The sequence below is a fragment of the Alexandromys fortis genome, unplaced genomic scaffold (assembly GCF_014885135.2).
Source record: "Alexandromys fortis isolate MF-2015 unplaced genomic scaffold, M_Fortis_MF-2015_v1.1 scaffold_46, whole genome shotgun sequence".
Lineage (NCBI taxonomy): Eukaryota > Metazoa > Chordata > Mammalia > Rodentia > Cricetidae > Alexandromys > Alexandromys fortis.
The window spans coordinates 10,793,451-10,808,942 of NW_026067919.1; the positions used below are offsets into that span (position 1 = coordinate 10,793,451).

The 15,492-nt window shown below is 47.1% G+C and overlaps 1 protein-coding gene across 6 annotated transcripts in view; it reads right to left on the reverse strand.

Moving 5' to 3' along the window:
* Frmpd2 (FERM and PDZ domain containing 2) overlaps window positions 1-15,492 on the reverse strand; it is a 99,252-nt gene that overhangs the window by 34,558 nt on the left and 49,202 nt on the right. For 5 of the 6 annotated variants that reach the window (XM_050140745.1, XM_050140744.1, XM_050140747.1 and 2 more), the window contains 3 exons: window positions 13,436-13,592; window positions 6,324-6,528; window positions 222-316 (listed from right to left, as the gene is read on the reverse strand). In XM_050140745.1, the coding sequence (XP_049996702.1) occupies window positions 222-316; window positions 6,324-6,528; window positions 13,436-13,592 (457 nt within the window). The remainder of the gene's footprint in view (window positions 1-221; window positions 317-6,323; window positions 6,529-13,435; window positions 13,593-15,492) is intronic. The other variant, XM_050140746.1, reaches the window with a different exon arrangement.

A 15,492-nucleotide genomic window follows, 5' to 3' on the forward strand; every position in this document is an offset into this window, starting at 1 on the left:
CACAGTTTTGGAAACCACCTAGCCAAAACTCTCCCCTTCTGGATTCATGCACCACCCAAGGCCAGATATTATCTAGGAGAGGCCTTCTCATCTCTGAAAAGTTTTGAGAAGAATTTGTAAAGCAAGACGATAGTGAGCTTTCTTTGGGAAACAAACTAAAGAGGTGGGAAAGGTTTGGAGAGAACCACCCTTCCCACACCTGGCCAGGGTTCAGTCTGTACCTGTGCACATACTCTGGACAGTTGTCCCAGAGAGAGGCTGAATTGGCTTCTGAATCCAAGTGATGCTGTTTGGTTGCTCTCGGCCAGTGTAAGGGCTGAGGGGAAAGATGGAAATGTAAGACAGGGAGCTCCTGGAAGGGGCCACCTTGGCCATTTGTGAGTGCGGCTTGAAGAAGACAGCCTTGTACCAAACAATCCAGTAGACCCTTAGACCAGCCTCGTGAGCAGTACAAAACAAGCAAGGAATGTCATTAGGGTCGCTGTCCCAGAGGGCTCATCATGGTCACCCAGACCTCACCTGGACCTCCACTGTCCACATGAGCTTGTTATGCAACAGCTGCAGAACCCATTTCCTCAGTCATAAAACAGGACTTATCTTCCAATTTCCCAGGCTCATGAAGTCGCCAAACTCTAGCAGTAGCCGTACAGAGCTGTGGTGGCTCTCCTAGTGGCTTATTGTTTGCTCTTCCTTTCCGTTAAAAGTCCCTAGAAGGGTCAGGCAACCCCACTCACGCTGTGTTCCTTGAGGGCAGCATACTCATCCATCTATCAGGAGGAGTGAGTTGGAGGCCCCCTTGGTACCCGGGAGTTTTTGAGCAGGCGTTCAGCTGACTAAATGTGTACTGGCATGGTTTGGATGTCGTTTCCTCCCCAGGGTTCAAGGGTTCAGCTGTTGAAAGTTTGGTCCTTCGGGGTAGGTGGGGAGATGCTACTGGGAGGTGACTGGATTTTTAAAAAGAGGAGCCTAGTGGGATATGATTACATCACTGGGTATATCCCATTTTGAAGGGATTAATTAGTTCCTTTGGGACCCCAGTTAGTTCTCTGACACAGAGTTGTTTTAAAAGGGCAAGACTAGCCTGGCCCCTGGCCCTGTCCTTCCACTGAGTCTAACATGCATTCTCATGAGATCATCTGCTATGGGCTAGAGCAGAGGCAAGCTCTCTAAACCCCTTTCTTCTTTTAAGGTACCCAGCCTTGTTCATCATTTTTATAGCAACAGAAAGCAGACTAGTACATATTTATTCCAATAGGGCCACCTCAAGAACACACTCAGAAAAAAGCAGAGTGCAGAATTTAAGAGCAGATGCCAGTGTGTGTGTGTGTTTGTGTGTGTGTGTGTGTGTGTGTGTGTGAGAGAGAGAGAGAGAGAGAGAGAGAGAGAGAGAGAGAGAGAGAGAGAGAGAGAACGTGCATGCCCACTCAGAGCTCTGGAAACAGCCAGCATTGGGCCTCCTGGACAGTCAACCACCAGATCAGTGTCACTCAGCCTGTCCCAAACACCAGGGAGGCTGCCCTTACCATGCAGATTAGACAATTGGACTGCAGCAGATACAGGTAGCCATGTATGGACCCTCTCAGGGTCCCCAGGTTTGGGAGGCAGGGCTTGTAGGGGGGAGGGGAGAAGGGACAAACCAAAACCGTTCTTTCCCATCAGGGAGCTGCCTTCTTCTGTATTTACTCATGTTTACATCTATTCCTGTGACAAGTCCAACCAAATTTGATTAGAACCAACTAGAGGCCAGGCCTGGTCTTGCAAGGTATATGAGTGTTGTATGTGCTGCGGTAGGCTTCATTCCGGCCGCCCCGGCTCCCGCATGGCTAGCTTATACCCGAAATAATTACACAGAAACTGTATTCTTTTAAACATTGCCTGGCCTATTAGTTCCAACCTCTTATTGGCTAGCTCTTACATATTGATCTAACCCATTTTTAATATCCCTGTAACACCACGAGGTGTCTTACCAGGGAAGATCTTAACCTGCGCCTGTGTCGGATGGAAGAATCATGGCGACTGCCTAACTCGGCTTCTTTCTCCCAGCATTCTGTTCTGTCTACTCCGCCAACCTAATTTTCTGTCCTATCAGGGCCAAGCAGTTTTCTTTATTAATTAACCAATGAAAGCAACAGATAAATACAAGACCCACCTCCATCATATGAGTAAGAGATGGGCCTGCCCTCTAGAAGTTTTATGGGCCATCAGCCTCCCAAGCCCATTGAAGGGAGAGATATAGGCTCAAGGGAAGGAAAAATCCCAACATCCAGGGAGGACCTGAGAGAGGCTTGGGCAGTGTCTCTAGGTGCCCTTTGAAGAACAGCAAGGACTTATCTGGTCTGGGTTTCTGTGGCTCATGTGATCTGGGTCACCCAACGAACTGGCTCTCAGTTGTTAAAAACCCATTTACTGTTGGCCACACGAAAACAAATGGTGCATGAGTCAGTTATTATGTGAGGAACTTCGAGGAGTCACACTCACAGCCAGAAAGTAGATTGTGGGTACCAAGGGCTGTGTCAGGGTTAGGCTGGGTGGGAGGGAGTGCTGAGGGAAAGCGGGTTCCACGTGAGGCGATGAAGACCCCGTGAAGGATGCCCAACAGCAATGTGGATGTGCCGATGCCACTGGCACAGAAACAATAAAATTGAAGGCATAAAATGGTAATGATGATACATTTTATGCTTTCTGTATTTTACCACAATTAAAGAGTGTTTCTCTCTCTCTTCCCTCCCCCCTCCCTTTCAAAATGCCAGCATCTCAAAATCCATTTACTGAAAACTTCCACATTCCGCCTTCAGAGCGGAGGATACAACTGGCATACTGCTATTCTGGGGAGTCTCTGTGTTTAGAGCAGAAGGTTGAAAGCATGAGCTCGCCAGGGTGGGCACGCCCAGGGAGGGGCTTCCGAAATGGAACCCGTGTGCAGAGGAGCCAGCCTCCTGCTGGGCCGTCAGGAAAGGCTTCAGATAAGTAAGAAAGGAAGGTGGCCAACATCCCTGCGTGCAGAAGCTCTGTGGAAACAGCCTCTGTGAGTGGCTCAATGAGAGGGTCCCCTCAGGGTCAGTGCCACAGGCTGCCCACTCTAGCCTACAGGCCTTACACATCAGGCCATCAGCATGACCTGCTCTTCCCTACATCATCCTGATTGCTCATTTCTGCATACCTGTGAGCACCAGGAGGCACTGACCCTGTCTGCACTGTGAATACCAGATTCTTAGCACGTATCCAGGACACCTAGGACAGGCATGCAGTAGATGCTGAAGACACTACTTGAGTTAGACTGACAGGCTTGCCCGTGGCCTTCCTCCTCTCTGTCTAACTGAATACAAATTCTACCTGCCCACTAAGGCCTGCTGTCACACACCCCTGCTCCCCCAATGTACCTATGCTTGACTTAGGCCTTGAACCTATCCTGACCTCCTCCCCTAGAGTTCAGGGCAAGTGCTCAGACACCAGGTGGAACTGAACCCTGGTCATTCCCAGTAGCTCTTCTATGACGTACACACCCTGCACTAATGCTCCCCCTTCCCTTGCTCACTCCTTCCCAGCCTCATCGCCATGAAGCCCACCTGCCCCAAGCCATGGGTTCCTGTTGTATTTCAGATGGTCACAGACTCAGGCAAGTTCTGAAATTTCCCATTTTGCCTAAAGGTCACCAGTAACCTCCCCTGACATGAGTCGTGAGGGACTGCGAAAATGGGTCATTTAAAAAGCAGTGCAGAGGTAAACATGATATAAAGAAGGAGTAGGCTTGGTGGAGGGCTCGAACCCACTTTCCTGAAAGGCAGGCAGGCTCACAGCCAATGCTGCAAAGTTCCCACACTGTTAAGCCCTTCTATTCTCGTGGCTGCCATGCTGTTGAGACGTTTCTTAAGCAGTTGCTAGGATTTCAGTGTCATCCAGCGCCCGGTTGCAGTCAAAGGTTTGGGCTCCTCATGTGGGTCTGTTGGGAAGTAGACCCTTCAGAGGTACGGCTTGGAAAGAGGTTGTCTTAGGCAGACTATGTTACTGTGATGTCTGATAGAGGCAACGTAAGGGAGGGGCAGTTTATCAGGACTTACAGTAAAGTTTTCAAGCCACAGCCTTAGGCAGCGCTGAGCACCAAGGGGCAAAGGAGAGCATCATGGAAGCACGTGGCGGAGGCTGCTCACCTCATGAAGATAGGAAATGGAGAGAGACAGACAAGATGCAGACAACTATACTCCTAAGGACCTGTCCCCAGTGACCTACTTTTTCTAGCTAAATCACATACCTTAGAGTTTCCAGCATTTGCCAAAATAGTGTCACCAGGCAGGAGGTAAGCTTTCAGTATATGATTTTTTTTTTCAAGGCAGGGTTTCTCTGGAGCTTTCGAGTCTGTCCTGGAACTAGCTCTTGTAGACCAGACTGGTCTTGAACTCAAAGAAATCCTCCTGTCTCTGCCTCCCGAGTGCTGGGATTAAAGACATGTGCCACCACTACCCGGCATGAGTTTTTTAAAGATACTTCCTATTCAGGCAACAGAGGTCTTTGGAAGAACAAGACAGATGACCCCCAGTTCCTTGCTCTTGCTATCTTTTCTTTGCCTCCACCAGAAACAAATGGGCTTCTTTTACCATGTACTCCTGCCGTGATGCGCTGCTCCACAACCGATCTAAAATCATCCTGATCAGTTGACTATGGAATAAAACTGTGAGTCAGAATGAACCTTCCCTCTTTTTGAGTCCATTCCTGAAGTATTTTGCTACAGTAACAGGGAGCTAGCACAATGGCCTTGAAAAGGCTGTAGTTACTTCTGCATTTTCTCTTTTTCTTTACATTTTAAACTACATATGCATGCACGGGCACGTGCATACGCATGTTCATTTGTGGGGACACTCACATGCTAAGGTCAGAGGACAGCCTTCAGGAGTTGGTTTCCTCCTTTCACTGCGTGGGTACCAGGAACAGAACCTGGGTTGTTAGGTATGGCAGCAAGCACCCTGGCTGCTGACACTTCCCAGTCCTGCTTCTGCTCCTAAATGCAGCAGTGTTATAAAATACCGTGAACCAATGGGTGACAGGTAAAAGACACCACAAACCCACTGACACTCACACATTGAGATGAGGCCCATTTCTAGTCCCTTTGAATTTGTATGAACCTGGGAGGAAGTGATGAAATGCTGTCTCTGAGAAGTACCTTTTGACCGTTGGAAGCTCTTCCCAATTCTCAGAGCCCAGAGGAACACTGGAGACTCTTGATGGAGTCCCTATATGGAAAGGGCCTCCTGAGGCTGCACAGATAGGGGCGAGAGGGCACCAGCAGGAAGCATACCCCCAGCCACCTCCATCCGGGGGGCACCTGCTGAGGACTGTCGTGATGCCCTCAATACCACACAAAGTAGAATTCTACCTCCTTTTCTAACTCACGAAGTTGTGAAGCAGAATATCAAGATGGCTGCTGGGCTGTGCCACTGTGCTTGGGGTGGTTTGCCATGGAAACTCAGAATGAGTTTTGCTTCCTCATTATTGATTGATTTTTGTACTGCATAGCGAGGCACATTTGCATCAGCAGAATCGGGGCAGTAATTTTCTAAGCATCGCTTTGAGCTATCTGTGTATATGCATGTATTTCAGTTCAAATGAATCATCCATTCTCTCCTGCTGAAGCAGATGCATAACTCGTCTTCCCCCTCCCCAAAGCGGATCCTGCCACCCCACCCCCTCCTCAGTACACAGCCTGGGAATCGGAGCTATTTCTGTAACTTGCCTTGTAAGTGTAATCCAAGTTCTAGGCTATTTTTAAATGCCTGGATCATTGTTTTACAGTGAACACGGCATTTATGAGCTCCCTGCTTGCACATTGGAATGGCAATGGCAAGCCTTCATCCTGGAAAGAAGCGGCACTCAGGATTCCCAGGACAGTCTCCAGGACGGACTGCTGTCTGTAAGTCCTAACCCTCCAGTTTCCCTTCTGGAAAATAGAGATAATGGGAAAGAACCAACTTCACACTGCTGCACGGGTTGAGAAACAAGTTCCCAGAGTAGTGCCTGGCTTATGATGATAGTCCAAAGGTGATTGTTGGCATTTTCTAGTTTTCCCTTCTCTGTCTTCCCATGACCTCTCAGCTCTTTCTCTACCAGAAGATATGAAGAGAAGGCTATGGGCATGAGACCTGGTCTGACGGCGATCGGCTTAACCACCGTAGTGGCCTACAGTCAATCTCTAGATCAAGTTAAAAACAACCCAGAGGACATACATGTTCCCTTGGCATTCAAATCCATGGACATTAAATATGCTTCAGGTACAGATGATTCTGCTGAACCATGCGCCTGGCAACTTGGCTCTAAAGAAAACCAAAACCCACCTGCTTTTGATCCCCTCTGTCCCGATCTCCTTGCTGCCTTGCATGTTCTCCATAGACGTGCTCAGCCGGCCTCCCATGGCATCCTGCAACCTGGGTACACAGAGCTCGTTTTCTGAACATGACAGTTTCTGAATCCAAGTGAGAGGGTTGGCCTGTGTCTGGTGTGCGGAATTCAAGTTGGCTATGTGTACAAACTTATCCTGATCTGAATTGGGGGAGAAAAAAACAGGCATACCCACAGGATTACACTGGTTCCAGTCATTGGTCTTGATACAACCATACCCTCCTGACCCTGGCTCTCCTTCCCAGTTCTTTCTCCGCACTGAGAGACTTGTCATTCTGCCTCCCATGAGCTTGGGGAATTCTTGTGCCTAGCCCTGGAAATGCGAGCCTGACTTGGGATCCCAGGTGCTTTGTTACAGGACTCTGGGATCCCAAGTCAGGCTCTGCCCTGTGGAATATAATCTTTAATCGCTACACAGCTGTATTAGTCCACGTAAGAGTTCCCTGCCAGATATATTAACACACATTAAAAGTGCGGACCCTCCACTCTTTACCCCTTCGTATATAGGTTTAGTAGATGTTTCCAGTGACAAGACTCTGATGATGAGGAATGTCCCATTTTACTGTCTACATTATTCATAGAAATTTGAGATTTAATTAGAAGGTCTCTTAAGTCAGCAAGGCCTTGCTCAAAACATCTATTGCAATAGTGCATCTATTGCACTGCTGTGGGGTTTTACGTGCTCATTTTGTTATTTCATTGTTGAGATAGGGTCTCCTGTAGTCCAGGATAGCCCGGAACTCTCTTTATCATCATGGCAAACTTGAACTCCTGATCCCTCTACCTCCAGTTCCCAAGTGCTGGGATTACAGGAATGAGCCACCACACCTAGCTTGCATTTATATTTGGTGACTATTTTTTGGTCACTCGCTCCCTACTGAAACGAGGAAGGAAAGTATATAACAGCATCCACATACTCAGTATCCATGTTCCCTCCTTCTTTTGTTGTATATGTATAGTGTTCATGTATATGTAAGTACGTGGTATCTGTGTGCGCATGTGAGTAGAGGTGTACATAGAAATGTGTGTCATATTCACGGTTTTCAGTTATCTTCATACACATGTGATGTGTGCCTATGTGACATAGTTATCGGAGGTAGAACTGTTTATATCTGTGTTGCCATGTATATGAATGCTCAATAAAACACCCCTGCAAGGACAGGGTGAGGAACGTTTAACTACATAAGCAGACTTTCTCTGTCTGGTTCTTTTTCTCTGGTTCTTTCTCTTTCTGGTGTGTTGCCAGGGCTGTTACCCTTGAACAGGTTAGCCACTAGAAAAACAAATTCCTCATTGCGAATCTGTGAGTAAGGGGACTGTGGAATCACTCCTTACTTAGAGTAAGCGAGAAAGGATGGGGGGATGTAAGTCATCTGAATATGTCCTGTAGCTTCTGCACAGATTTTATAGTCTTACTCCAGAGCGTGGGCCTGTCAGGAAGAAGGTAATACCAGTAGTGACTTCTGACTAAACGTGTCCTGTGTGACAATCAGTGGCAAGCATTGTCACTTTTACTGTCTCACATGGTCCCCACCAGAACTCTCTGGAATGGATAGTGTACCCATTTTACAGATAAGAAAATCTGAGGATAGATAGCTTTTTCTGGTCTAAAGGTTGATTAGTAAGAGAGCAGGTTTCACACTTAGTCCACTGGCTCCATGGTCCACACTGGATAGTGCACATGGTACAGACAATGAGCCACAGAAAACAGCACCAAAGATTCACCTAAGAACTCCCAGCCTACCAAGCCCTGAAGGAACAGTGTCCTTGTAGTTACTAACACCTGATAGGGATTTTCTAGGCAGGGATGGGGAGGCTAGTCTTAGCCCAGAGAGGCTCAGTGGTTTGAAGCGGACTGCACAGAGACCGGCAGTCTAGGAAGCAGCTGTTCCCTAGGGAAAGGGATTCACGGAAAGGAGCAGAGAAGTGAAGGCCCCACATGCCTGATTCTTCAAGAGCTATGTCCCCAGGGAATGTTGGGAGTTGAGCAGACCTTTGCGTACAGGACAGATGCCACATATCGAGGTAAGAGATGGAGACCACAGAGGCTAATAGCATGACAGACTCAAAAAGAGCAGGACACCAATGTCACCAGGCATGTGCCAGCACAGAACAGAGACCAAAAGGCAAGGAGACAGAGTCAGCAGGAGCAGCAGAGTCAGCAGGCCTACACTCCATGGTGCTGTACAAGTATACCAACAGGTAGGCGGGAGAGCCAGGCGTGCTGGTCTCCCAGGATTAGAAAGAAGGGTTGCCACGAATGTCCCAAAGATGCTGGCATGCTAAGAGGGCAGTGTCTGTCCTCTGGTTATGGGTGAATCCACAATATAATTGTGATACTAGTAAAGTAGCTGAGAAAAGTCTGACTCTGTCTGGATGCTAAAGGTCAAGTCCAAGTTAGTTATAGCATCCCAAATACCCAGGAGGCATCCTGAGCTAAGGCCACAAGGAAAAAGCCACTGAGTGAGACCCTGGAGGACACAAGAGCAGTCCTGCAAGAATGGGTTCAGAGAAGGGCCAAGCACTTCCCACAACCCAGGATGTGCCCACAAGAAGAACTGAGAAAAGATTTCAGCCCACTGGGTAGTGATGACAGATATTGCCTGATTCAATCCCGGAACTGTGCACTTGTAGGAGCCGGTGGTTTTATTTCTCTCTAGGGATCCAAATATAACTATGAAATAAAGTGCATGTTGAGACAATTCACAGGAGAATGACTAAGAGACATTTGGAAAATGCTCAACTTTTCACCCGTCAAAGAAGCAAAACAAAGCCACAGTGAAAGATCATTTTTACCTGTTAAACGAATACACAAAATAAAAGAGCATCTACTCTTCGAGAATGAAAAATAAAAATAAATAACATCAGAATGGCAAGGAGATCCAGCATTCTAGAACGACAGAGACACAGAGAGGCCTTAAAATTCCCTTGGCTTGTGACCCAAAGTTATACTTCTGAGGTTAAGAAGTGACATGGAAGCCAGAAAAAAAAATATTTTTCTAGTAATGTTTTACAGTCGCATTTACGATATTGAAAAATCGTAATCATTTTATTTCCATACAAATCATCCCTCCACCCATCTGTCCATCCATCCATCCACCCATCCATCCAAGAAACAGGTATTAAAGACAGACTCTGTAGCCTATAATCCAGCACCTGAAAAGCTAAGGCTGGAAGATCATGAATTTAAGGCTACTCTGGACTACACAGCAAGACCGTCTCTAAATTAATCAGTTAATTAATAAATACATACAGTAAAAAGCATGTGCATATCACTTCTTATTTGTCACACCTCTGTTCCATACTGGAGCTGGGAAGGCTGGGTGATACTGTCACTACCTTCAAGAAATTCCTCATCTGTCCCAGATGTAAGCACAGTGTCACAGGAGAAAGGACAGAGGTCTTCAAAAGGAGGCAGTGATCCACTCCACCTTCAGGAATCATCTGGAAAAAGCCCATCCAGAGAGGCTTCAAGATAGATGTTACCTCTAACTTACTCTAGGAGAAGCGAACTTATCTTGGTAGCCTGACCCCAGGAGGGGTAGGAAAAGCACCACAGTTGAGGCCGCTGTATTGTTATTTTCCTCTTTTCTGTGACCAAATACCTGACAAAAACACCTTAGTGGAGAAAGCTTTATTTCATCTCATAGTCCAAGGGGAAGTCTGTCATGGTGGGAAAGGCGCGGTGGCAGAAGTATGAGGCTTCCCATCACATTGCTTCCACAAGCAAAAAGCGGAGAGCAAGGATTGTGGATGCTCCGCTTTCTTTCTCCTGTTGCATCCAGGACTCCGGCCCATGGAAATGGTGCTATCTGTAGTTAAAGAGAATCTCTGCACTTGCTGAACCTGATCTCAGTATTCCGTCATGGCTATGCCTGGAGGCTTGCCACCTAGGTATTTCTAGATCCTGTCAAGATGATGGTTAATATTAACCATCATAGCCACAGAGCACCAAGACACAGAAGACTGGGATGTGGTTTTCCACAGCCATTATCCTGGCATGCAGGACAGTTGGAAAGAAAAGAGAAGTATCAGGACAAGAAAGAAGTCAAGGCTGGGGCCAGACTGGGAAGAGTTTCCTCAGAATTAGGGGTTTGTCTCTGCTGTCAGTGTGGAACTGTGAACAAGCTTTAGCGGGGAGAACACAACTGGACCGGTCCATCTGAAAACCCACTCCAAAGGCTGGAAGGCAGTCAACAGGATGCGAATCTCAGGCAGATGCCTATCCAAGATCATGTGGTAGTACCCCGGTGGGGTAGGAAAGGAAGGTGTTGGTCTAGGTCCCGGTTTCCTGGATGAGTGATACATGATTCCATTTGCACAGGATAAAGATCATGTCAAGGAAAGGGGATGGGGAGACATGTCATAGAAACGTGTCTTGGGAGCTCTCTCCTCCCTGCAGCAATGAAAGTGATGTCCGGGGTCTGGAGAGATTGCCCAGTCCTGCAAGCTCCAGGACCTGAGTCTGAGCCTCAGAACTAACAGAGAAAAGACAGGCACAGAGGTACGTGTTTGCCATCCCTGTGCAAGGGCTGGGGGCAGGAAGAGACAAACAGATCCCTGGAGCTTCCTGGCCAGACAACCTTACCCAATCAGCAGCCCCAGGTAGTCAGTGGGAGAGCCTGTCTCAGCAAACAAGGTAGACAGTTCCTGAGGAAATATTCCGGGGAGCTTGTCCTCTGGCTTCCACATGTATGTACACACATGTGCAGGCACAACACACACACATATATACACACATGGGGGTGAGTGGGTGGAGAATGGTATCTGCAGAGAGTTTCACACAGAGATTCTTAAAAGGCAAGAGAGGATTGGTTATGTGAGTCCTTTTAGTACAAATAAAATGTTAGAGTCCTGGAAACTACTAAGACAACAGAATGTGACATTTGAGAAAACAGCATATTAGGAGCGAAATAGGCCTGGAAGGACCAATTTCACAAGTGAGTTCAAAGCGTCTATATAAATATTTTATAGTCACTGAAATCAGGCCATAAGAACAGTATTGGTAGTGTTTCAAGTACAGTTTCTCAGCGCTAACGGGAAAGTCAGGTACAATGAGTTTGCGTTGATCATCCCTAGAGCCCTGGAAATCTTCGGAAACCAGCAGCCCATGGTTCCAGAGACACATTCACTGGTTTGCTCTGCTACAGACCATGAGTTACTCTCAATCTCTGTGTTTGCTTCTATTTCTGAAATCTCAGATCCTGTTTTCCAGTTCACGCAAGCCATGCACTGGACCCTAAAGCCCAGTGTTGAGACTTCTGTGTGTATTGTCTGGAACAGAAGCAAAGCCCATAGGTAGAAGCTGCTGTCACCATGGTCACAGCACACTGAGCACGGGGCAGGGAGCTCGAAACGTGATGCTCAGTGTGTTCTCACGAGAGGGGATGTGAGCTACCCAGAGCCACGCAGCTGCTAAGTGGCACTCGGCTGATTCTCAGGGGCTCTTCAGGCCACTTCCGTAGCCAAGGCTTCACTGCCTTGCACTTGTGTTAAAATCATGTAGGGTTTTTATTTTTGTACACGTGGATTCTGGTTCAATAGAGGTAGGGCAGCTCCTGAGGTTCCACATCCCTAGCATCTCGGAGGAGCTCAGTGCATCATTATAGCTAGCTGTTCCCTTTCACAAATCGGAGAAGAAATCCACTCAGACACCAAAGGAAACCACGATAAGGTCAGCACTCGAAGCAAAGTCTCACCCACTAGAGGCTATGTTTGGCACATGGTAAAAGGCAGAAGCAGGGGGATAAAACAAATAGGCTCTGGGCGCTGGAAGCTTGACTCCACCACCAAGCCACCGGCACATGGCTTCACTGCACACCCTGGACTGTCCCTCACAGCAATGCAGCTTCTAGCCTCGTAAACTGACTTACCCAGTGCTGTTTGAGAAGACAATGTATATGTTGTGGTCATAAAGGAAATTTTTATGTGTGTGTGGCAGGGGGTGTGTTGCTTGCATGTGTGCCCGTCTACCACATACATGTATGTGCCATCAGAGACCAGAGAGAGCTTGGGATTCCCCTAAAACTAGATCAGAACCTGTCCCTGGTTCTTGAGCTGAATTTTGGGAACCTATTCCCATTCTGGGTTGCGTTGCCCAGCCTTGGTACAGAGGGAGGATCTTAGTCCTGCCTCAACTTGATGTGCTTTGTTGACTCCTGTTGGATGCCTGTCCCTGAAGGAAGATGGAGGAGGAGTGGATAGGTAGGAGTAAATGGAAGGGAGCAGGAGGAGAAACTGTGGTCTATTTATAGAATAAATGAAAAAATTTAATTAAAAGAGATTTTGGCTTTGCTTATTTCTGTATTATTTCTTGTTCTGTAACATGTGAACATTAACCACATGAATATACATAAACGAGCCATTCAAATTTAAACATAAATCACCAACTTAAGCAAGATGACAGGTTTAATTTCTAGGTTGCACTTGCAACTATTTAACTGCTCTATAGTACCCCTGGCTGGGGTCCTACCCCCCCCCCCACTGAAGGGTGGAGCTGTCCATCACAATACTGCACTCCGTCTCTTGTCCTTCCTCACTCAGCACTCCAGACTGAAGGGTGGAGCTGTCCATCACTACTGCGCTTGGGTCTCTTCTCTTGTCCTTCTTCACTCAGCCCTGTACCACGGACAGTTCCACTGCCATCAGCTTCTGTATTCCTTACCTCAGGATGAAGGTCTACAGTAAAACTGTGAATTCAAAGGGGTGGAGAGCTCCTTTCGGTTTTTACAAAGTTAGATGGATAGACGGAGGGGGAAGGAAGGGAGAGTGAAAGGGAAGAAGGGGAGGGGAGAGGGAGAGGAGAGAGTCTCCAGTTGAGTTCCAGGAAGACTGTATTAATTTGTCCTCCTAATGTTATTTTCACTTTTGTCAATTCTGAGGATAAAATATATAAATCTAAACTTTGTTTTTACTGTGTTCCTGTCATTGTGGGTGATGATTTTAGACTTTTCAGCCCTTAGGGGGGTCAACTATATATTTTCATACACATTATTTTGTGAACGAGCAAGCTGTCTGCTTGTGTGTTACTAATACCGTATACACTCACCGCTTGAGAGACGGGGCGGCTGCTCGGAGTCCATCTGGGCATGAAACGAGTGCTGGGCGGAGCAGAGGCCCAGCAAATATTTACAGGTCTTGGCTGAATCGGTGACAAAGGTATATTTTTTTCCGGTGATGCTGCTGGTGATGGTGAGCTTTTTTCTCTGGAGGAAGCGAGCACAGAGTTAGACCCTTGACCGCCTTCACCCATCCCTTGAAGTACATGTATGTAAACAGCAATGAACGTTCAGCTCCTCGGTTCATTGTCAGCATAGTTCTGGAAGTCCAGGGCAGGGAATGCCCGACACAGGTCCAATTTCTTAGACAATGGAAACAATATCCTTCTATTTATTTTTCGCCTTCATTTGTGAGCCAGAAGCTTATCATCAAGGAGTGTGCTGGGCGGAAAGAAGAGGAGTTGAGTCCGCGGACAGGCGGTCTTCACAAGCCCTGTGAAGTGGCCAGCAAGCACCCCATTGTCTTTACTGCACGAGCTCCAAGCCTCCTGCTCTGACGAGACAGGGAGCCGGCAGAAACCAAGCAGGCAGCTACACTGTAACAAGCCAGCAGAGAAAGTCAGTCCCAGCCACCACCAAGGCAGCAAAGAAACTGACGGAGAACTGACCCGGATCTTCATTATGCCTCATTATACTACATTAGCATAGCGAAAGCTCCCCAAGGGAGAGACAGAACAAAAATACTGAAGTGTTTTGAGCAGCGTGCAAAGTGGCGCATGCACATTGGAAGCCTCCTCCCTTGTCTGGAAAAGGCACGAAAACAGAAAGCCTTCTCCATGAATGGCAACACCGGCCTTTGTCTCTTACTCCTCTGCCTAAGAGAGGTCTGTGTTTATTTTCTGTAAGAAACTTTTGCTTTTTAAAATTTCTATCCTAGCCAAGACAAAAGGCCCCACAGAGATGCTAAGAATTTCATGAGCATTTATACATCTTGTCTTCATGTCTGCAGAAGGAGAAACCATTATCCTCTACCCTAAACACAATCTAGAAATCCTGGAATCTAGAAACAGATCTAGACGTCTGGGAATGCACCACAGGCTGGGTGTGGTACCACACTCCTCTACTGCCAAAACTCAAGAGGCAGAGGCAGGTGGATCTCTAGTCTAGCCAGGGCTACATAAAGAAACCCTGTCTCAATCAATCAATCAAGTTAAATAAAAATAAAATCTAATAACAATCCTCAAACGAATGTGAAAAGGGAGACACACACCCGTGAAGTGCACACCAACACGCATCCCAGAGTCTTGTGCATTTGTGCACGTGGTCTCCCCATTGGCACTGCTGTTTGGGGGGATTTATGGAACCTTTAGAAGGTGAAGCCTTGCGGGAGAAAGTGCATTACTGGGGATGGACTTTGGAGTTTCACAGCTTTATTCCCATTTCCTGTTCCCTCTCAGCTGCTTCCTGCATGTGGACAAAGACATGACCACCCTGCTTCCTGCTCCTACCACAAGGCATGCTTTCCTTGACCTCAGAGATTTTTCCCTCTGGAACCTCTAAGCCCAAATGACCTTTTTCTTTTATAAATTACTCTTGGCTGTGGTGTTTTATCACAGCAGCAAAATGGAACTAATCTGAAGGGGTCTGAGAAAAAGTGAAGTGCCCACTCTATTTCTGAACGTAGGGCTGATGATGCCCTTGACAGTGGGGAGATGGGATTTATGTCTGCTTGCCATCACCCTGAAAAACCTCACTTCATGGAATTCATAACCACAGCTAACTTGCCCCAGGGCAAGCTGCTCCTAGAATAGGACACAATAAGGGTTTATAACTCCAACCTCAGGTGTTTTAGCACAAACCTGGAAATCTCTTAAGCCCGCTGTGGTTGTAGCGCACACAGTCTAGGTGTCACAGTCTAGGTAAACACCTAGACCCAACACCATATTTATTTTCTAGCATCCCTTTCCCATGCAGGAACAATTTAAACCCGTAAGTTTTGTTGCTACTGTTTCTTTATTCACAGTACATTTGCTCGCTCACCTGTTTGTTTCCCTACATCTTTGCAATTGCATCCTTCTAGACATGGGCAGATGCTTATGAACCTGAA